Source organism: Procambarus clarkii, chromosome 32, assembly GCF_040958095.1.
Source record: "Procambarus clarkii isolate CNS0578487 chromosome 32, FALCON_Pclarkii_2.0, whole genome shotgun sequence".
Classification (NCBI taxonomy): domain Eukaryota; kingdom Metazoa; phylum Arthropoda; class Malacostraca; order Decapoda; family Cambaridae; genus Procambarus; species Procambarus clarkii.
This window is the reverse complement of record NC_091181.1, coordinates 16406441-16429905: the sequence shown is the minus strand read 5'-3', so window position 1 is coordinate 16429905 and position 23465 is coordinate 16406441. Positions and strand designations below refer to the sequence as shown.

The 23465-nt window shown below is 40.3% G+C and overlaps 1 protein-coding gene across 1 annotated transcript in view; it reads right to left on the bottom strand.

Annotated features, from left to right (window-relative positions):
• Positions 1-23105, bottom strand: part of LOC138370448 (NADH-ubiquinone oxidoreductase chain 5-like) — a 48741-nt gene extending 25636 nt beyond the window's left edge. The window contains exons 1-2 of the mRNA XM_069334817.1: positions 23076-23105; positions 21880-22057 (exon numbers count right to left, since the gene is read on the bottom strand). Coding sequence (XP_069190918.1) covers positions 21880-22057; positions 23076-23105 — 208 coding nt within the window. The remainder of the gene's footprint in view (positions 1-21879; positions 22058-23075) is intronic.
• Between the last annotated feature and the right edge of the window lie 360 nt (positions 23106-23465).

Below are 23465 nucleotides of genomic sequence, written 5' to 3'. Positions count from 1 at the left end.
ATATATATATATATATATAACTGAAAACTCACACCCCAGAAGTGACTCGAACCCATATTCCCAGGAGCAACGCAACTGGTATGTACAAGACGCCTTAATCCACTTGACCATCACGACCGGACATAATGAGGTGATAGCCGAGGCTATTTGAACCACCCCACCGCCGGCACTCGGATAGTAATCTTGGGCATAGCATTTTACCAAATCACCTCATTCTTTGGGGCACACGTGAGGAACACAAATGCGAACAAGCCTGAATGGTCCCCAGGACAATATGCAACTGAAAACTCACACCCCAGAAGTGACTCGAACCCATACTCCCAGGAGCAACGCAACTGGTATGTACAAGACGCCTTAATCCACTTGACCATCACGACCGGACATAATGAGGTGATAGCCGAGGCTATTTGAACCACCCCACCGCCGGCACTCGGATAGTAATCTTGGGCATAGCATTTTACCAAATCACCTCATTCTTTGGGGCACACGTGAGGAACACAAATGCGAACAAGCCTGAATGGTCCCCAGGACAATATGCAACTGAAAACTCACACCCCAGAAGTGACTCGAACCCATACTCCCAGGAGCAACGCAACTGGTATGTACAAGACGCCTTAATCCACTTGACCATCACGACCGGACATAATGAGGTGATAGCCGAGGCTATTTGAACCACCCCACCGCCGGCACTCGGATAGTAATCTTGGGCATAGCATTTTACCAAATCACCTCATTCTTTGGGGCACACGTGAGGAACACAAATGCGAACAAGCCTGAATGGTCCCCAGGACAATATGCAACTGAAAACTCACACCCCAGAAGTGACTCGAACCCATACTCCCAGGAGCAACGCAACTGGTATGTACAAGACGCCTTAATCCACTTGACCATCACGACCGGACATAATGAGGTGATAGCCGAGGCTATTTGAACCACCCCACCGCCGGCACTCGGATAGTAATCTTGGGCATAGCATTTTACCAAATCACCTCATTCTTTGGGGCACACGTGAGGAACACAAATGCGAACAAGCCTGAATGGTCCCCAGGACAATATGCAACTGAAAACTCACACCCCAGAAGTGACTCGAACCCATACTCCCAGGAGCAACGCAACTGGTATGTACAAGACGCCTTAATCCACTTGACCATCACGACCGGACATAATGAGGTGATAGCCGAGGCTATTTGAACCACCCCACCGCCGGCACTCGGATAGTAATCTTGGGCATAGCATTTTACCAAATCACCTCATTCTTTGGGGCACACGTGAGGAACACAAATGCGAACAAGCCTGAATGGTCCCCAGGACAATATGCAACTGAAAACTCACACCCCAGAAGTGACTCGAACCCATACTCCCAGGAGCAACGCAACTGGTATGTACAAGACGCCTTAATCCACTTGACCATCACGACCGGACATAATGAGGTGATAGCCGAGGCTATTTGAACCACCCCACCGCCGGCACTCGGATAGTAATCTTGGGCATAGCATTTTACCAAATCACCTCATTCTTTGGGGCACACGTGAGGAACACAAATGCGAACAAGCCTGAATGGTCCCCAGGACAATATGCAACTGAAAACTCACACCCCAGAAGTGACTCGAACCCATACTCCCAGGAGCAACGCAACTGGTATGTACAAGACGCCTTAATCCACTTGACCATCACGACCGGACATAATGAGGTGATAGCCGAGGCTATTTGAACCACCCCACCGCCGGCACTCGGATAGTAATCTTGGGCATAGCATTTTACCAAATCACCTCATTCTTTGGGGCACACGTGAGGAACACAAATGCGAACAAGCCTGAATGGTCCCCAGGACAATATGCAACTGAAAACTCACACCCCAGAAGTGACTCGAACCCATACTCCCAGGAGCAACGCAACTGGTATGTACAAGACGCCTTAATCCACTTGACCATCACGACCGGACATAATGAGGTGATAGCCGAGGCTATTTGAACCACCCCACCGCCGGCACTCGGATAGTAATCTTGGGCATAGCATTTTACCAAATCACCTCATTCTTTGGGGCACACGTGAGGAACACAAATGCGAACAAGCCTGAATGGTCCCCAGGACAATATGCAACTGAAAACTCACACCCCAGAAGTGACTCGAACCCATACTCCCAGGAGCAACGCAACTGGTATGTACAAGACGCCTTAATCCACTTGACCATCACGACCGGACATAATGAGGTGATAGCCGAGGCTACTATCACCTCATTATGTCCGGTCGTGATGGTCAAGTGGATTAAGGCGTCTTGTACATACCAGTTGCGTTGCTCCTGGGAGTATGGGTTCGAGTCACTTCTGGGGTGTGAGTTTTCAGTTGCATATTGTCCTGGGGACCATTCAGGCTTGTTCGCATTTGTGTTCCTCACGTGTGCCCCAAAGAATGAGGTGATTTGGTAAAATGCTATGCCCAAGATTACTATCCGAGTGCCGGCGGTGGGGTGGTTCAAATAGCCTCGGCTATCACCTCATTATGTCCGGTCGTGATGGTCAAGTGGATTAAGGCGTCTTGTACATACCAGTTGCGTTGCTCCTGGGAGTATGGGTTCGAGTCACTTCTGGGGTGTGAGTTTTCAGTTGCATATTGTCCTGGGGACCATTCAGGCTTGTTCGCATTTGTGTTCCTCACGTGTGCCCCAAAGAATGAGGTGATTTGGTAAAATGCTATGCCCAAGATTACTATCCGAGTGCCGGCGGTGGGGTGGTTCAAATAGCCTCGGCTATCACCTCATTATGTCCGGTCGTGATGGTCAAGTGGATTAAGGCGTCTTGTACATACCAGTTGCGTTGCTCCTGGGAGTATGGGTTCGAGTCACTTCTGGGGTGTGAGTTTTCAGTTGCATATTGTCCTGGGGACCATTCAGGCTTGTTCGCATTTGTGTTCCTCACGTGTGCCCCAAAGAATGAGGTGATTTGGTAAAATGCTATGCCCAAGATTACTATCCGAGTGCCGGCGGTGGGGTGGTTCAAATAGCCTCGGCTATCACCTCATTATGTCCGGTCGTGATGGTCAAGTGGATTAAGGCGTCTTGTACATACCAGTTGCGTTGCTCCTGGGAGTATGGGTTCGAGTCACTTCTGGGGTGTGAGTTTTCAGTTGCATATTGTCCTGGGGACCATTCAGGCTTGTTCGCATTTGTGTTCCTCACGTGTGCCCCAAAGAATGAGGTGATTTGGTAAAATGCTATGCCCAAGATTACTATCCGAGTGCCGGCGGTGGGGTGGTTCAAATAGCCTCGGCTATCACCTCATTATGTCCGGTCGTGATGGTCAAGTGGATTAAGGCGTCTTGTACATACCAGTTGCGTTGCTCCTGGGAGTATGGGTTCGAGTCACTTCTGGGGTGTGAGTTTTCAGTTGCATATTGTCCTGGGGACCATTCAGGCTTGTTCGCATTTGTGTTCCTCACGTGTGCCCCAAAGAATGAGGTGATTTGGTAAAATGCTATGCCCAAGATTACTATCCGAGTGCCGGCGGTGGGGTGGTTCAAATAGCCTCGGCTATCACCTCATTATGTCCGGTCGTGATGGTCAAGTGGATTAAGGCGTCTTGTACATACCAGTTGCGTTGCTCCTGGGAGTATGGGTTCGAGTCACTTCTGGGGTGTGAGTTTTCAGTTGCATATTGTCCTGGGGACCATTCAGGCTTGTTCGCATTTGTGTTCCTCACGTGTGCCCCAAAGAATGAGGTGATTTGGTAAAATGCTATGCCCAAGATTACTATCCGAGTGCCGGCGGTGGGGTGGTTCAAATAGCCTCGGCTATCACCTCATTATGTCCGGTCGTGATGGTCAAGTGGATTAAGGCGTCTTGTACATACCAGTTGCGTTGCTCCTGGGAGTATGGGTTCGAGTCACTTCTGGGGTGTGAGTTTTCAGTTGCATATTGTCCTGGGGACCATTCAGGCTTGTTCGCATTTGTGTTCCTCACGTGTGCCCCAAAGAATGCGGTGATTTGGTAAAATGCTATGCCCAAGATTACTATCCGAGTGCCGGCGGTGGGGTGGTTCAAATAGCCTCGGCTATCACCTCATTATGTCCGGTCGTGATGGTCAAGTGGATTAAGGCGTCTTGTACATACCAGTTGCGTTGCTCCTGGGAGTATGGGTTCGAGTCACTTCTGGGGTGTGAGTTTTCAGTTGCATATTGTCCTGGGGACCATTCAGGCTTGTTCGCATTTGTGTTCCTCACGTGTGCCCCAAAGAATGAGGTGATTTGGTAAAATGCTATGCCCAAGATTACTATCCGAGTGCCGGCGGTGGGGTGGTTCAAATAGCCTCGGCTATCACCTCATTATGTCCGGTCGTGATGGTCAAGTGGATTAAGGCGTCTTGTACATACCAGTTGCGTTGCTCCTGGGAGTATGGGTTCGAGTCACTTCTGGGGTGTGAGTTTTCAGTTGCATATTGTCCTGGGGACCATTCAGGCTTGTTCGCATATATATATATATATATATATATATGTCGTACCTAGTAGCCAGAACGCACTTTTCAGCCTACTATGCAAGGCCCAATTTGCCTAATAAGCCAAGTTTTCATGAATTAATTGTTTTTCGACTACCTAACATACCTAACCTAACCTAACCTAACTTTTTCGGCTACCTAACCTAACCTAACCTATAAAGATAGGTTAGGTTAGGTTAGGTAGGGTTGGTTAGGTTCGGTCATATATCTACGTTAATTTTAATTCCAATAAAAAAAAATTGACCTCATATATACTGAAATGGGTAGTTTTATCATTTCATAAGAAAAAAATTAGAGAAAATATAATAATTCAGAAAAACTTGGCTTACTAGGCAATTCGGGCCTTGCATAGTAGGCTGAGAAGTGCGTTCTGGCTACTAGGTGCGACATATATATATATATATATATATATATATATATATATATATATATATATATATATATATATATATATGTATATATATATTTATATATATATTTATATATATATATATATATATATATATATATATATATATATATATATATATATATATATATATATATATATATATATATATATATATATATATATTATATATATAAAAGACAACAGAGGGGTCAAATAACCTTGATGCACCTGATACCATCAAAGCCTGGCACAATCTGTTACTTTTTGGCAATGCATGCTTAGGTGTACCAGACAGAGGAGGCAAGACACTGGCCTCATCCGTCAATAAAGCAATTAGGGATTTTCCTAGGGCTGACAACCTAGTCCGCCTCCCCAAACACACCAAACACCGCCGAGGCAGACCAAGTACGACAATCAGCGACAACAGAAAATTAGGTACCCAAGTCAGCAAGAAAATTGAAGAGGGCAATACAGTAGGGGCACTCAGACTGATCACAAGTGAGGAAAAATTTTTGCCCAGGGATGAAACCACAGCCCAAGCACTGAGAGAAAAACACCCCCTCAGGGCCGTAGGTGGACCTCCCCCACAGGTCAGGCTCGCCCCTAACCAGGAGCCTCTCGTCCTCCGGAAGTCAGAGGTTTATAAAGCTATCGTTTCATTTTCCCCGGGCTCCTCAGGAGGCTACACAGGGGTAAGACCTCAACATGTGAAGGAAATGGTGAACCCTGTTCTTGGCCCAGCTGCAGAAGCGCTCCTGACAGAAATCACAACGTTTGTCAACAACTGCCTCGCCGGGTTAATCCCTGATGAAATAAAACCATTCTTCTTTGGTGCATCCCTATGTGCCCTGAAAAAGAAGGGGGGAGGGATCAGACCCATTGCCGTTCGTAATACCCTTCGCCGCCTAGTTGCAAGGGCTGCTGTCAGAAGTATCCGAATGGAAGCAGCCACAATGCTGCAACCCAACCAGCTGGGGTTTGGAGTCCCCCAAGGCTGTGAAGCAGCGGCTCATGCTGCACGAGCCTACATTAGCTCTCTTACTGAAGACCAGGCAGTAGTAAAATTAGATTTTAAAAACGCTTTCAACTCGGTCAAAAGGAAAGCAATCCTCACTGCAGTCCAGGAACATTGCCCAAGCATTCTCCCGTTTGTGTCAGCAGGCTACAGCAAAGACTCAACCCTCCTGTTTGGCAAACATGAAGTCACCTCAGCAGAGGGAATTCAACAGGGAGACCCACTTGCACCCTTCCTCTTTTGCATAGCGGTTCGAGAAATTACAACCAGACTGTCCAGCGAGCTCAACATCTGGTTCCTGGATGATGGCACTCTGGCAGGCACACAAGATTCCCTGCTAGAAGACCTACAGCTGGTGAAGACACGGGGGGAGTCCATGGGTCTCGTTCTTAACCCCTCCAAGTGCGAAATTATTGCATCCAGTGAAGTAATCATTAGAGCAGTGAAATCAGTTTTACCAGAAGCCTCAGTCGTTAAACCGACCGACAGCACACTACTCGGAGCACCTCTGGGCCACAATGCCATTACTGCAGTCCTTGACGAAAAGTTTAGAGACCTAAAGAGGATGGAAGAGAGAATTGGGGACTTGGACTCCCACGATGCCCTCTACCTTCTCACAAAGTGCCTTACCTTGCCCAGGCTAACATACTTCTTAAGGTGTGCACGAACTTTTGGCAACCCACTTCTACATCAATATGATGAGCTCCCCAGGTCAATATTCAGGATGGCGCTCAACCTAGATTTAGATGGCAGTCAGTGGGACCAAGCAACACTACCAGTGAGATTTGGAGGGATAGGCATACGAAAGGCAACTGAGGTAGCACTTCCAGCATTCTTATCCTCATGTACAGCAGCCAACGAATTGGTAGGGCAGATCCTACCAGAGCGTATGAGAGACACAGCGGGAACTCATGATCAAACATTCATGGAAGCAGCCAGACAATGGGACACCATTGCACACCCTCAACCCCGACCGCAAGTCCCAAAAGACCACAAGCAGGCCCACTGGGATAGCCCCATAATGGAAAAGACTGTCACAGCAATGATTGACAACGCTGATGCTGAAAACAAAGCCCGCCTCCTAGCGGTAACAGCACCCCACGCCGGGGATTTTTTATTTGATGTGCCCAATGCAGCCCTGGGAACTCGCCTCAGTCATGACGCTCTCCGCATTGGAGTTGCCCTTCGCCTTGCCGCCCCCATCCTCACCGAACATAGGTGCATCTGCGGAACTGCGATGGCAGACCATTATGGTCGTCATGGTCTGGTATGACGTAAATCACAGGGTAAAATTGCAAGACATGAAGTAGTCAACGACATCATCAAGAGGAGCCTCGCCACAGCCCGCTGCCCGGCACAAAGAGAACCACACTTATCCAGACCTAACGACCCTCAGAAGCGCCCTGATGGGGTCACCTTGCTACCTTGGAAGGATGGTAAGCAAGTGGTATGGGACTACACGTGCGCTGCCACACTGGCCAGTACCTACCTCCACTACAGCACACGTGAAAGCGGTGGTGCTGCTTCTTTCAGGGAATCGCAGAAAATTATTAAATACAGAGGTCTAGCACACTGCTACAGCTTTGTTCCGATCGGCTCGGAGACCCTCGGTTCGTGGGGAAAATGTGCATTGAAGTTCCTGAAGGAATTGGGGGACAAATTGATCAGCGCTACAAAAGACCAGAGAGCAAAAAGTTTCTTGTTCCAGCGCCTCAGTGTTGCGATTCAGAGGGGAAATGCCTGTTGCGTCTTGGGCACTAGTCCAACTTCAGAGGAATTCGAAGAAGTGTTTGACTTGCAACAATGATCGAACCCGTCTGTGACATTCATCAATGTTTCCCATTGTTGTGTTTTTCAAGAGATCCATAACCTTTCAGAACCTTTTTGCATTATTATTTTTGTATCAACCCATGTATATCTTGTAACCATCAAATGCATAATAAAGCACAGAAAATAAAAAAAAAGGAAGGGGGTGGTAGGAGAAAAGCACACAGAAACTGTATTGGAGGGGATCTAAACATTCCCTCTAATGCGTTATGCGTGGTTTCCTCCGAGGCTATGGGTCCCCCTTCTTCCAGCTAGAGGTGGTATTCTTTATAATATTATATATATATATATATATATATATATATATATATATATATATATATATATATATAAATATATATATATAAATATATATATATATATATATATATATATATATATATATATATATATATATATATTTCTTATTATATATATATATATATATATATATATATTTCTTATTATATATATATATATATATATATATATATATATCTTATTGGTCGCCCGGATGGTATCACAGTGAACCCCTGGAAGAATGGCAAGCAGTTGGTATGGGACTACACGTGCGTATCAACCCTGGCTAACACCTACATTACCCTCAGTGTTGCACAACCAGGTGGCGCTGCCACCCACAGGGAAGCATCCAAATCCCGTAAGTATAGTGAACTGGATCACCACTACAATTTTGTCCCCATTGCTTCTGAGACTCTCGGCGCCTGGGGTAAAAGTGCTACCAGTTTTTTGAAGGAACTGGGTTCTAGGCTCATAGAAACAACAAGGGACCCAAGAGCTGCAAGCTTTCTTTTCCAGCGCCTCAGTGTGGCAATACAGAGGGGAAATGCGCACTGCATCCAGGGTTCCTGCCCGCCATCTGAGGAGCTGGAGGAACTCGACAACCTATAATAACCATCTTTGTAACCCATATGTAACTCCTTTTTTGTAACAAAGTTCAAATAAAGTAAACATATATGTGTACATACAAAAGAATGGGGGTGGTAGGAGAAGATAATATTGGTGTTCAGTGAGAAACCACAAGGTCTCCTCTGAATACTTTTTATTTTCTTCTCCGAGGCTATGGGTCCCCACATTGACACCAGAGGTGGTACCCTCACAAACTTTTATATATATATATATATATATATATATATATATATATATATATATATATATATATATATATATATATATATATATATATGTCGTACCTAGTAGCCAGAACGCACTTCTCAGCCTACTATGCAAGGCCCGATTTGCCTAATAAGCCAAGTTTTCATGAATTAATTGTTTTTCGACTACCTAACCTACCTAACCTAACCTAACCTAACATTTTCGGCTACCTAACCTAACCTAACCTGTAAAGATAGGTTAGGTTAGGTTAGGTAGGGTTGGTTAGGTTCGGTCATATATCTACGTTAATTTTAACTCCAATAAAAAAAAATTGACCTCATACATAATGAAATGGGTAGCTTTATCATTTCATAAGAAAAAAATTAGAGAAAATATATTAATTCAGGAAAACTTGGCTTATTAGGCAAATCGGGCCTTGAATAGTAGGCTGAGAAGTGCGTTCTGGCTACTAGGTACGACATATATATATATATATATATATATATATATATATCCAACCACCACCTTCTGAATCCCACAAGCAATCCAGCTGAGATGGCCTCATTGTAGACCAAGCAGCTGCAACATGCCAAGAAGTTGCAACAACACCACATGACACTACCCGACTTAGAGCTGTAGCAGCTCCCTAGAAAGTGACTTCCTTTTAGCAACCGGCACGCGTCTCACACCGCAGGCCCTCCGAATTTCTTTGGCTCTTTACCTTGCTGTTCCAATCCACACTGAATATAGGTGTACTTGTGGCGAGGCAGTAACCGACAGGTAAGGCCAGCATGGCCTGCTCTGCCAAAGCACAGGAGGATGGGATGCAAGACACGGTGAGGTCAATGACATTATTAAAAGAACCTTTACCACAGCCGATTGTCCAGCAAAGAGAGACTCTCGTTATCTAATGCCCCACAACGCTGGCCAGACGGGATCACAGCGAGCCCATGGAAGAATGGTAGGAAGTTGGTGTGGGACAACACGTGCATTTCAACTTTAGCCAACACCTTTATTGACTTCAGTATTGCATACCCAGGCGGTGCTGCCACTCTCCGGGGTAGCAGCCATGTCTCGTAATTACAGAGATCTTGATCACCACTACAATTTCGTCCCAATATCCTGAGACACATGATACCTGGGGTAAAAATGCTGCTAGTTTTTCTAATGAGCTGGATTCTAAGCTAATTGAAACAACACGGGACCCTAGAGCCGCCAGTTTCCTCTTTCAGAGCCTTAGTGTGGCGATTCAGAGAGGAAACGCTCTCTGCATCCATGGTTCCTGCCCGCCTTCTGAGGAGCTGGAAGAACTCGACAACCTGTGACAACTAGCCGTGTAACTTGCTTGTAACCAATGTTGTAACCCATTTTGTATAATGAAGTTTTGATAAAAGGATAATATAGATTTCGGATTCTCTTTCTAACATTTGTATATTGTTTATGACAAGGAAAATCTTACAATATGAAAAAGGGAAATAGGCATTTTGTACCTGCTGCGTTTCTTCTTAACTATTCAGACTTTAAACTGCTTTGTCGAATCAGGCCTTAAAATTGTGGATTGAGGTGGATACCACAACTTCTTTTAGAACATTATTCCAATTGCAAATTGCTTGTACAGGATATATGTGCTTCCTTACGTCCCTTCGGCTCATTTAAATTTCCAATGTCTATCTATGTTCTCTTGTCCTGCATTCTCTCAAAATCTGAAGACAATATCCCTGTCCACCTTATATATTCCCCTGAGTATCTTGTATGTTGCGATCATATCCCCTCTTTTCCTTCTGTTCTTTAAGGTTGTGAGATTTAGTACCCATAACCTATCTTCTTAGCTTAACTATCTTAGCTCTGGCCCTAATCGTGTTGCAAACCTTGTACTTTTTCAATTTTGGCATTATGCTTCACAAAGTGCGGATTCCATGCCGGCGATAAGTATTCCAGTAATGTCTAATAAATGTTGTGTAGATCCTTTTGATAAGAGTCCTGATACAGGTTTCTAAATGATGTTCTTATATTTCCCAGCGTCACATACACTGCTGATGTTAACCTGTTAAACTCACGCCGCTGGTGTCAGTGACGGAATAATATCCACTCCCAGAACCTTTATTCTTTTTTATTTTTGTAGCTGCCTTCCGTGTATGATGTAGATGGCTTCTGGAGATCCCTTCTACTCTGCCTCCCAGACCCCCGGGTTTGCTCAAGCTCTCCCCAAAAATCTGAGACACTTCACAAAATAATATAATTAAATTTGGGACATTTAAATCCAACTGAATGGTAGATCAGTGACAAGCTTAGAAAGTTTCCATGCATGTTCACATAGGAGGGGGGGGGGGAGATGGTGACATAGGGGGATGGTGACAGAAGGGGATGGTGACATAGGGGGGATGGTGACATAGAGGGGATGGTGACATAGGATTGTTACCTCAGAGTGAACACATCATCCCCACATGTGATCAGCCATCAGTTCAGACTCGTCATTAGAGGCTTACAGAACATGTGGTGTGATATTCTTGAAAAATACCATAAGATGAGCCTCCATATAAATACCCTAAGATTAATCCACAGAGATCGTTGGATGTCTTTGTTTGTTTGTGTGAGGAGTTCATTGTATAGGTATATTAGACTCAGTGAATGGAGGTGAGAGTGTTCCTCGTTTTTATTGATCTTCATGTTAAAGCCTAGGCTTCATGTCATGATAACAATATCGCTTCATGTTAAGGCCTAGGCTTCATATCATGATAACAATGTGGCTTCATGTTAAAGCCTAGGCTACATGTCATGATGACATTGTCGCCTGTGCCCAACAAGATTGACGAAGAACAGAACGGTAGCCTAGTGAGACTCCATAGAAGAAGAAGAAGAATTGCTAAAGCAGTGATCATGAACATTGAAATTGTACCATATTCTTAAGTAATTGTTTATGCATTGTTTCAAATAGTTATGCATGTTCCTAATAACTAGTGACTATAACAAAAAAGTGTTTGTGATATTTAGAGACACGAGTTTTATTATATTGATAACAAATTTATATGTATGTGATAGAATAGCCTAATCTGTGGAGAAGCTGAACACTGAGGCGACTATGATTAAGCTACGGGCTGCAAGTTTAGGACCGCGTCCAAGGCACCATTAAATTTTTATTGTTTCTTTTCTTTTGTAATAAATTATTGCCTGTTAGATATCTTTGTTTACTCTTGTCCCTTTGAGGGCTCTAGTTGAGAAAGAGAGAGATGATAACCTCGACCTGTAGACCAAATAACAAAGAGTGAACATAAAGGGAAGTACAGTGGAGGACTCACAAGTTAAATGAGAGATGGGGTAAGTGACATGTTGCTCAGTTTGAGGGTGTGAACACGAGACAACAGGTGTTTACTGAACCTTGAGTTACCATCTTGGTGACAATATAGGTCTTCTCCACAATTTGAAACAAATCTGGGTAGTGTGGGAACCGACCTGTGAGATTGATATATATTTAATTTATATGAATTTATATAGAATTTATATTTACCTTAATTTATATATTTCGATAGCAATTGGTATGATGTTAAGTGACTGTATTTCTGCAATAATCTCACAAATCGATCCTTACACATAGGGGGGTTTATATTAAATTTATATATATGCAGCCAATCAAATTACAGTATTAACTACATATATTAGTATACATTGGAGGTGAATTATCTTATTGTACAGCAGGCTTAGTCCACCAGGTATAACTAGGATGTAGACACCAAATTATCCTCGTTTGAGGCTAGCTTCCATCGCCCAGTAACTGATGTATCTAGTCTTGCTTCCTCTTCTTGTTCCTGTCAAAGGGCGCTAGCTGTAAAGCCGGAATCCTAATATATGACAGCTATATCAGAGAAAACACTGTATAATAGATAAGATAAGGACCAAGGCTTAATTACCTTTATTGAGTCGATTATTTGTGTTCTCACCGGTTCGCCCAATATCTACCTAACATTAACAGCCAAAAATGATCAGATAAACTGGTTTCGGAAAGACACTTCCCTTGTGGTTGTTGACAGCATGTTAATGATGGCAGAACACTACTTTGATCTCCACAACACTTCGTCCAAGAGAAATTATAGGAGCTGTACTCGCTCCAACGACTCTGGTCTTAACAATGGCTGACCTCTTCCTCACCACTGGCTATCCTTGTCCAATGTCAATAAGTGATAGAAGGTTATAGTACTATGTGGCAATGATATTCCGTTTTCTATTGATGGAAAATTCCACTACAAGTTATATTTTCTATGGGTTACTTGTTTATACAACACCAGCAACATTATCTGACTATTGCATGTAATATTATTAAATGGTGTGGGGTTTTCAGACATAATTCCCCGGGGGGGGGGGGGGCTGCTCACGGGTCGCAGTCCTATAGAACAGACGAACACCGATACTCTTCCTTCGAATTATTAGATTAATTTGATGTTAGTTGTTAGTAATCACACCTTTGTGCATCTTTTCATACAGGACAGATGTCCCGTACTCGAGTTGCAGGGGTTAGAAGTCTAATGCAATTTCATTTCCTGTAACTCTTGAAAGGCTAAAATTATAGCCTAAATACATATTATTTAACCCAGAAGACTGAATGTGATCAAGTACTACAGTCAAGTATGATTCAGGGACTGCAGTGAGATCAGTGACATTAGATATAACTTGAAGCTTGTTCAGGTTACTGGTCGCTGATATATATACACTGAGGCCCATGGAATTCATCTTGATTAAATAATAAATGTATCAAAATCAGTCGTCAGATTTATTGGGGTTTAATTTAGTTAATTGATTCAGAGGATTGAATAGCCCATCATTAAAGCTAAGTATGGTTCTGAGACTGCAGGTGGGTTCAGTGACATTGGTCGCAATGACTTGTAGCTGTTTAGGCTACTGTTCACTGATTTGCCACCGAGGCCTCATGAACTCAGCTTCAGCTTTAAATGATGATATTAACATCAACCTCTGTTGCTATAGTCAGCTGTAATCTCCTTAGTATAATGCTACTGGAGAAATATAATCAGCTGACAAATTTAGATTTCTATTGGTATTGTTTATCTGCAGGCATAGGTCTCTTCAGGCTTAATACTGGGCCTGAGAGTAATTTACCTCCTGCAAAGTTTAGCATGGTTATGCCCTGATATTTAGTAGGGCTACCGATGAATCGATGGTAGTAGTCTGTCCCTACAAGGATACAGAAGTCGGTGAGGTGATCAAACTTAATATTATCTGCCAATTTTATTCCTCTTATTTCTCAGGAATTTGGCCATTGCTCTCAGACCTTGAACTTGTAGGTCTGCTGGTATTTTGTCCACCACAATGGCTTGTACTTGACAGACGTACCTGCCTAAACGTACTGATGGTTGTACCACCTGGTAGACCTGAGGTCCTGCATCTGTTAGAAACCCTGAGATGATGATTGTCGTGTGGGCTACATGCTTTAATTGTAGTAGTTCATCTGCCAACTTTTTAGTGACATGTTCTCTGGAACCCTTGGTCAAACAACCCATGGGTATGGACCTTGGCCCTCTTATTCAGGATGGTAATTTGGGCAGTAGGCAAAGTCGTATTACCTTTAGACTTTGCCGATTGGACACTCGTTGTTTGTTGCACCTTGCAGTACTGTATTGTGGTGGGAATGCTATCTTCCACCTTGGGTCTTGAATACATTAATTTCGTATGTTTGCACAGTGCTGCATGGTGCCTATCTCTTCTACACCTGTTGCAGGTGTTGAATTGGGTATCACAATAGTCTATGTTGTGTGACTTGAGACACCATGAACATCTCCCTAATTTCTGGAGTCGCTTAATACGAGTGTCTCTGGTTGGATAATTAACACAACAGTATGTTGAATGTTTCTTTTTGCAGAACATACATGTCCCCCAGCCTACTGCACGTTTGGAAGTTACCGGTTTGGGTGAACTAGTAACAGTAGGCTTGGAGGATTCTGCTGCATTGCCAGATTTTCTGCAACTTGATGTGAGTGCAATTGACTGATGTTTATTTGAGATAGTTGTTTTACCCTTTAATTGACTCTTATTTTCTATTTCTGAAGGCTTGCATGAGGCTTTAACTTCCTCATTTGCACGTCGTTTGTTTATGATGGAATGTAAACCTTCAGTGATGTCCTGTACTGTCAGGATGGTGTTATGTTCTTGTGCGTATAATTCATCGAGTATATCGCTGGACAATTTTTGTTGAAGGACTACTTTGGTAATCCATTCACTAGTAGTTATATCAACCTTAAGACTGAATGTTCTTAGTAGTGACTCAAACTCCATGCTGAAGGATTGTAATGAGTCAGCAGTCTGATCAGGTTGAGGTAAATCCAGCAATTGTAGTACTAGATGTATGACAGTTTTCTCATTGCCAGCATTATTCCTAGAAGGCTGGACTGGGAAATTAGTGCTGTCGCTATTTTCATTTATATTTTCTACTACTGGTTCAGCTTCACCTCTAATTTCAGTTTGGAGGCATGTTAATTTACTAGCCTCAGGTATTGGGTTTTCAGAATCCACAGAGACTGGATAAATTGTCTGAGAACTGCTTAATTTCTGGTGGTATAATATTGGGTGAAGCTTTATCCTCGTTGATTAAAGGATCTAATCTGGCTTGACATTTATTTTCAAAAAGATCCAGATCATCCATAACATAATCTACTTTATTTGATGTACTGGCTATTTGTTCTGATTCAATTATCCTGTGTAAATGTTCCAACCTGGCTTGAGTTTCTTCTTCATATTGTGCTAGGTCAGACAAGAATGGTTCCACATCTTCAACTACTATGTCGTCGTCGTCGTGGACTTGATTTTGGTAAGGTTTCTTATTTACTTTCAATATATGCAATTGAGTTTGAATCTGTAATAGTGGTATTTTCAACCGACGATAATTAATTACAGGCTCATATAACAACTGTTCATATTGGTCGAGATCTCTTGTCAGTTGACGTTTACGTGCTTATAAAGCAAGCTTTGCTTTCTTTGGATTAGTCATGGTCACTTGTTGGACACCACTGGCTCATAAATTGTGAGGAAGTACTGATGGTAGCCTAGGTTTAAATTCTTCCATCACTAGGCTATAATCCTAACTCTAGTAGAGGTTAGCACTTAAAATTAATACACATTATATATATATATATATATATATATATATATATATATATATATATATATATATATATATATATATATATATATATATATATATATATATATATATATATATATATATATATACAATAATACACACTAATGATTTGAGTGATAAACTAGTGTCACTGGAAGTACCTTTAGGTTAGCTCCTCAATTATCACCCTAGAATTGTATAAACACCAATTAATCACTCAAAGGTGTAATGATCATAAGTAAATAATTATATATACACCACTCAACTCGAGATGATAAAAATTACACCCAAAATAGGGTTTGCACCATTCAATAATGGTGCTAGGTTGTTCAATATAGTACAACTAGACTATGGTAATAATGGGACTAGGATGAACAATAAATAGTTCAACTAGTCAATAGTAATATCCTACCCTGTTTTGGGTTGGCAATTGGTAAATATTATATTGTGAACACTAGTGCAATATATATCAAATAATTCTCTATTTAAGAAAAATAATATACACAACTATTGATGATAGCCTCTTAATTAGCCTCTATGAAACTTCTAATATTATCAAGAAGTATTAAATATTATTAGTGACCTCGCAAAATTAACATCACAAAATTCGTGGCAAATCTTTCGCGAAATTAACACCACAAAATCCGTGAATAATCTTGTGAGGACACAGCCACTAATTTGGCTGGCTTTAACATAGGCGCTGTCATCTCACGGAGTAACAACCCACCAAATCGGTGGTTGACCATGAAACCGCTGAGTAAGGCTGAACTGAGCTGAGGGGCTCTTGAACTCGTTGGAGGCTACGCCGCCGGTCTTTGACTGGCTTTGTATTGTTATTGTATAAATCACACTGCACTAGTACCAGTGTATTTAATGAACCACTGGTTAACTGGTTCATCCCATACAGAGATGACCAAATAATCTGTCATCCGGCTCGAAGATGAACAAATAATCTAGGTTCGAAGGACCAAATAATGTGGGAACCGACCTGTGGGATTTATATATATTTAATTTATATGAATTTATATAGAATTTATGTTTACGTTAATTTATATATTTTGATAGCAATTGGTATGATGTTAAGTGGTCTGTATTTCTGCAATAATCTCACAACTCGATCCTTACACATTGGGGGGGGGGGTTATATTAAATTTATATATATGCAGCCAATCAAACTACAGTATTAACTACATATATTAGTATACATTGGAGGTGCCTTATCTTACTGTACAGCAGGCTTAGTCCACCAGATATAACTAGGATGTAGACACCAAATTATCCTCGTTTAAGGCTAGCTTCCATCACCCAGTAATTGATGTATCAAGTCTTGCTTCCTCTTCTTGTTCCTGTTAAAGGGCGCTAGCTGTAAAGCCGGAATCCTATTATATGACAGCTATATCAGAGAAAACACTGTATAATAGATAAGATAAGGACCAAGGCTTAATTACCTTTATTGAGTCGATTATTTGTGTTCCCACCGGTTCGCCCAATATCTACCTAACATTAATGGCCAAAAGTGATCAGATAAACGATTTTCGGAAAGACACTTCCCTTGTGGTTGTTGACAGCATGTTGATGATGGCAGAACACTACTCTGATCTCCATAACACTTCGTCCAAGAGAAATTATAGGAGCTGTACTCGCTCCAACGACTCTGGTCTTAACAATGGCTGACCTCTTCCTCACCACTGGCTATCCTTGTCCAATGTCAATAAGTGATAGAAGGGTCACATTTACTTTATTTTGATACTGATAATTAAGTAAATTTATATGTGATGTTTTTATGAAGGTAAAAGTCCAAAGACTGATTTATTTAAGAATAATTCCCAACAGAATAGGTGGTGAATTTATAGTACTACTTGGCAATGATATTCCTTTTTTTATTGACGGAAAATTACACTACAAGCTATATTTTCTATGGGTAACTTGTTTATACAACACCAGCAACATTATCTAACTATTGCATGTAATATTATTAAATGGTTTCAGGTTTTCCGACAGGTTAGTTAGTGACCTTCAGTTAGTGACCTGCCATAGTATAGTGTCAGAGGAAGTAGCAGGAGCTTGTGGCTTTTGTATTTATAGTATTTAGTATTTATAATATCTGTAGTATTCTGAGGGCTTTGTCAGGAATTTCCTCCTCATCCTCGTAACACAGATATGTTACATATTGAGGGCTCCATCCGGGAGCCCTCCTCATTTAACAACAGTATGTAGCAGTACTCAGAAAGAGGCTGTCTTCTAGTTCATAAATTAAAACTCGTCAGTTCATGCACATGAGATAAGAAAGGAGATTTAAACCATCTTTTTTTTTCTATAAGAGGCAAAACAGTAATTTCTTAACATATCTAGTATATGTTAAGATATACTATACTAGTATGTGTATAAGAGTATGTTTCTTACAGTAGAAATTCAAAATTTTCAGAGTTTATGACCGATATTTGGAAAAAGACCATTTTCAGAGAAAATTGTCATAGAAGTTTTGTTAAAGAAAACAAACATTTTAGTCGTGTCTTTCACCTGTAAAAAGACCGAAAATTCGCCAGAGTCCAGTTGTAGACAGAAATTCATCAGTGACCAGTTGCAGACCAAAATAAGATAGAGTTCAGCTGTAAGACTGAAATTTAACAGACTCATAAACACCCAAAATTAGTCAGAGTTCAGCTGTAGGCCAAAAATTAGTCAGAGACCAGTTTAAGCTCAAATTTCATCAGAGTCCAGTTTAGACCCATAAATTCGTCAGAGTCCAGGTTATACCGAAAACTAATCAGAGACCAATTTATGCCCGAAAATAATCATAGTCCAGTTCTTGCCGAAAAATTCATCAGAGTCCAGTTGTTGACAGAAATTCGTCTGAGTCCAATTAACGACAGAAAAATAGTCAGGGTCCTGTGAAGACCAAAAGTTCGTCAGAGTCCAGTTGTAGACAGAAATTTGTCAGAGTCCAATTTATGCCCTAAAATAATCAGAGTCCCGTAAAGGCCTAACATTAGTTAGAGTCCACTTTGAGACCGAAATAATGCAGAGTTTTACTTAAACTGGAGTTTTTAAAAGTTCTTATGGAGGAAATTAAAATATTGTCAGAGTAGTAAACACCTAAAAATTAACAGAGTCCAGTTTGAGCTCAAATATTCAGAGACCATTTTCAGATCAATTTTCATCAGAGTCCAATTGATAACCCAAATTTGTCAGAGACCACATTTTCGCTACTAATAGCCCAATTTTAAACAGTCATATTTCAGATGTAGCAAATAAAATCCGAATAATTACCGAGTTCTAGCTTCTGTTCCCGCCTTAGTCCCCTGTCATAGATTCATTCATTTACTTACAGTCCAATCTCCCTGAAATTTAAACCCGCTGTATTTCAGACACAGTAAATAAGATCATATCAGTTACACAGTTCCAGCTCCTATCCCAACCATAGTTCTGTCTCGTAGATTCAATACCAAAAGTCCTATTTCCCTGAAATTTTAAACAGTCATATTTCAAACGTAGTAAATCAAATCAAAGCAGTTATCGAACTCTAGCTCCTGTCCTCAGCCATAGTTCTCTCTCGTATCTTCGTTAATAACTAATCAATTTTCCTAAAAATTAAACCCACCGTACTTCTTACCGAGTAAATAAGATCCAAACAATTAATGAGTTCCAGCTTCTGTCCTCCGCCTACTTTACTGTTACAACTCTGCCAATACCCGAACAATTTCCCTGAGATTTTAAAACCCAACTACACTTCAGACCCCCATGTAAAATAAATCAAAAAGCAAATTAAAGAGTTCTAACTCATGTTCCCCGCCTTAGTTCAATGTTCATAAAAATTATTTTCAGATCAAGTCCCTCTCCAGTCTATCAAAAGTAAACATCATGTTCTTTAATATCTTTTTTGTACTCAGCTATGTAAATAATCACCAACGTGCTAATATTCACACTGTCAGATCGCACCTTACCTTCAATACCCTTCATTTGCTCAAAGAAGCAATAATCACACGGTCAAAAATCACACCTTACTCTTACCTTCTCATCTCTTTCCTTCCCCAACTCCTATTTGCCCTTATTTTCCCACGCCCTTCACTTCCCCCTAACCTTCTCATCCCTTGTCTCCCACTTCATCTCGCCCATTTCCCAACTTATCCAAACCTTCAATAATCCTAATGTATTTGTATATTTTCTGTGTTCTCCGCATTCTCTTCTATATTTTCTTTGTTCACTCCATGTTCTGCAAATGTTTACAGAATGTTCAGCTCATAATTTTCACCAGTTTCTCCATTCTTCAGTGATCTTTGTCATGTTCTCAGCATGTTCTTCACAAGTTCATATTCCCCACATATTCACTGTGTTCATCTCATTCTCGTTCATGTTCTCTACAAATTCCCCTCATGTTCTTAGCATATTCTTCACAAATTACTTGTTCATTCTTTGTACTCACAATATTCGTTGTCATGTTTTCATGTTCTCTGCAAGTTCATATTCCCCACAAGTTCATTGCATTCAACATATTCTCTTACATGTTCTTTAAGATCAAATGTACCAAGACAAACTTTTCTCGTTTTTAACTAAAAGTATTCGTCAATCAACTGAAATAGTCATTTTCATCATTTGTCAAATAAACTTATTATCCAATCAACTAAAAATATTAAGGATTAGTCTCGTTCAACACTGTTCTTAACTAAAATGACCTTTCTCTTAGCTAAAAAATTGTCATAGGAAACTTTTCAATACTATTCATAACTAACTTTATCCATCGTCAATCAATTGAAATAGCCATGTTCATCATATTTTCTTGCCTTTTCTTAACGAAAATATCACTTCTCTCAACTGAAAATAGTGAAGTGTAGCCTCCTTCCAACACTGTTCTTAACTAAAGTTACATTTCACTTCGCTAAAAAATAGTCAAATGTAACTTCTTTCAGCACTTTCGAAACTAAAATTATTTTCGTTAAGTATGAAATATAGTCAAAGACACTTTTTGAGACATCAAGAACTTACTCAAAGACATCAAAGATGCACTCAAAAACAACAAAAATATTCTTCGAGACATCATAGATGTCTCGACAACAAAAACAAAAATATTCTTTGAAACATCAAAGACACACTGAGAAACGTCAAAATACTACTCATGTCCACAAAAGTTATTCTCAGAGCTATCAAAAAGTTAATCTCAATCATCAAAGTTATTCTCTAAGTAACCTTTCGTTCATCAGAGATACTTTCTAAGACATCTTCGTTCATCAAAGTCATTCTCAGAGTCATCAAAGGTAATCTCAGTCATCAAAATTATTCTCTAAGTCACTAAAAGTTGTTTTCTAAGACATCAAAGTCATTCTCAGAGTCATCAAGAGGTATTCTCATGTCCTGAAAAGTTAATCTCTAAGTCATCAGAGTTAATCTCCAAGTCATCAAAGTTAATCTCTAAGTCACTAAAAGTTATTCTCAGAGCTATAAAAGTTGTTCTGTAAGACATCAAAGTCATTCTCAGAGTCATCAAAAGTTTATCTCAGTCATCAAAGGTAATTTCTAAGTCACTTTCGTTCATCAAAGTTAATCTCTAAGACATCAATGTTATTCTCTGAGACATCAATGTTGTTTTCATAGACATCTTCTTTAATGAAAGTTATTCTCAGAGTCATCAAAGGTAATCTCTAACTCACCTTCGTTCATGAAAGTCATTTTTCAAAGTCATCATAAGTGTTTCTCTAAGACATCAAAGGTAATTTCTAAGTCACTTTTGTTCATCATAGTTATTCTCTAAGTCATAAAAGTTATTCCCAGAAACATTAAAAATTAATCTCAGAGCAATCAAAGAGTTAAACTCACTCCTCAAAAATTAATATCAGTCATCAAAGTTTTTCTGTAAGATATCTTCGTTCATCAAAGGTATTCTCAGAGTCATCAAAAGTTATTCTTAGAGTTATCAGACGGTACTCTCAGAAACATCAAAAGTTATTACCTAAGACATAAAAGTTATTCTCTATGTCATCAAAAGGTATTCTCACGTCATCAAAGGTATTCTCAGAGTCCTCAAAGGTAATCTCAGATTCATCAAAGATATTCTCAGAGTCCTCAAAGGTATTCTCAGAGTCATCAATTGTAGTCTCTAACTCACTTTCGTTCATTAAAGGTATTCTCTAAGTTATCAAAAGTTGTTCTCTAAGACATCAAAGTCAACCTCAGAGTCAACAAAAGGTATTCTCATGTCCTCAAAAGTTAATCTCAAAGTCATCAAAGTTAATCTCAGAGCTATCAAAGTTGTTCTGTAAGATATCTTCGTTCATCAAAGTTATTCTCAGAGTCACCAAAGATAATCTCTAATTCAACTTCGTTTATCAAAGTGGTTCTCTAAGACTTCTTCATGCAAAACATTTCTCTCCAAAATGTAACTAGTTCAGCTTTTCATATCAAACTTGCACTTCTGTTAAAATATATATCTCACCTAATCTATTCTAACCTATTCTTCCCCTAACTGATGTAACTTACCTAACCTAAGCTAACTAACCAATCCTAAACTATCCCAACCTAAGCTAACTAACCTATCCTAACCTAACCTAACGTAAATTGCCTAACTTAACCTAACGTAACCTACCTAACCTAACTTAACCTAACTTAACCTAACCTAAGCTAACTGAACTAACCTAACATATCCTAACCTAACTTGCATAACCTAACATAACTTAACCCAACCTAACTTAACCTAACCTAACTTACCCAACCTAACCTAACTTGACCTAAGCTAACTTAACTAACCTAACCTATCCTAACCTAACTTGCATAACCTAACTTAACCCAACCTAACCTAAACCTAGCTCTAACTTAACCTAACTTAACCCAACTTAACCTAATGTAACTAACCTAACCTAACTTGCATAACCTAACCTAACCTAACTTAACCTAGCCTAACCTAACTTAACTTGCATAACCTAACATAAATTACCTAACCTATCCTAACTTAACCTAAACTAACTTAACCTAACCTAATGTAACTTACCTAACCTAACCCAACCTAACCTAACTTAACCTAACCTAATGTAACTTACCTAACCTAACTTAACTTGCATAACCTTTCAGATGTAGTTTTGTTTCTCCTTTATGTGTATTATATCCAAACCCACCTTCCCACTTATCCTTCCCTCCTTTTACTTTGTTTACTCTTCCTCCTCTTCTCTCATCTTCCTCCATCTCTATTCATCCTTCTCTTCCCCTTCCCCTTCTTCCTTCCTTCCCCCTTTCTCTCTCTCTTGTTTTCTTTTTCTCAGTTTCAAGTCTTAGTAGATCTGTCTCTTTTTTACTGTACTTATATTATTACTAAGATAATAAATGATCTTATATGTGAAAACAAAGTAAAAGAAGGAGGGAAGGTTAAGTGGGAAGGTGGGTTTGGGTAAAATATACAAAAAGGAGAAACAAAACTACATCTGAAAGGTTAGGATAAGGATAACATATTCAACAAATATGTCCAATACGATAAACTATATCTGAAAGTTTAGGTTAAAGGACAAAAAATAAGAACATATTATAAAAAACCTAATAAATACACTA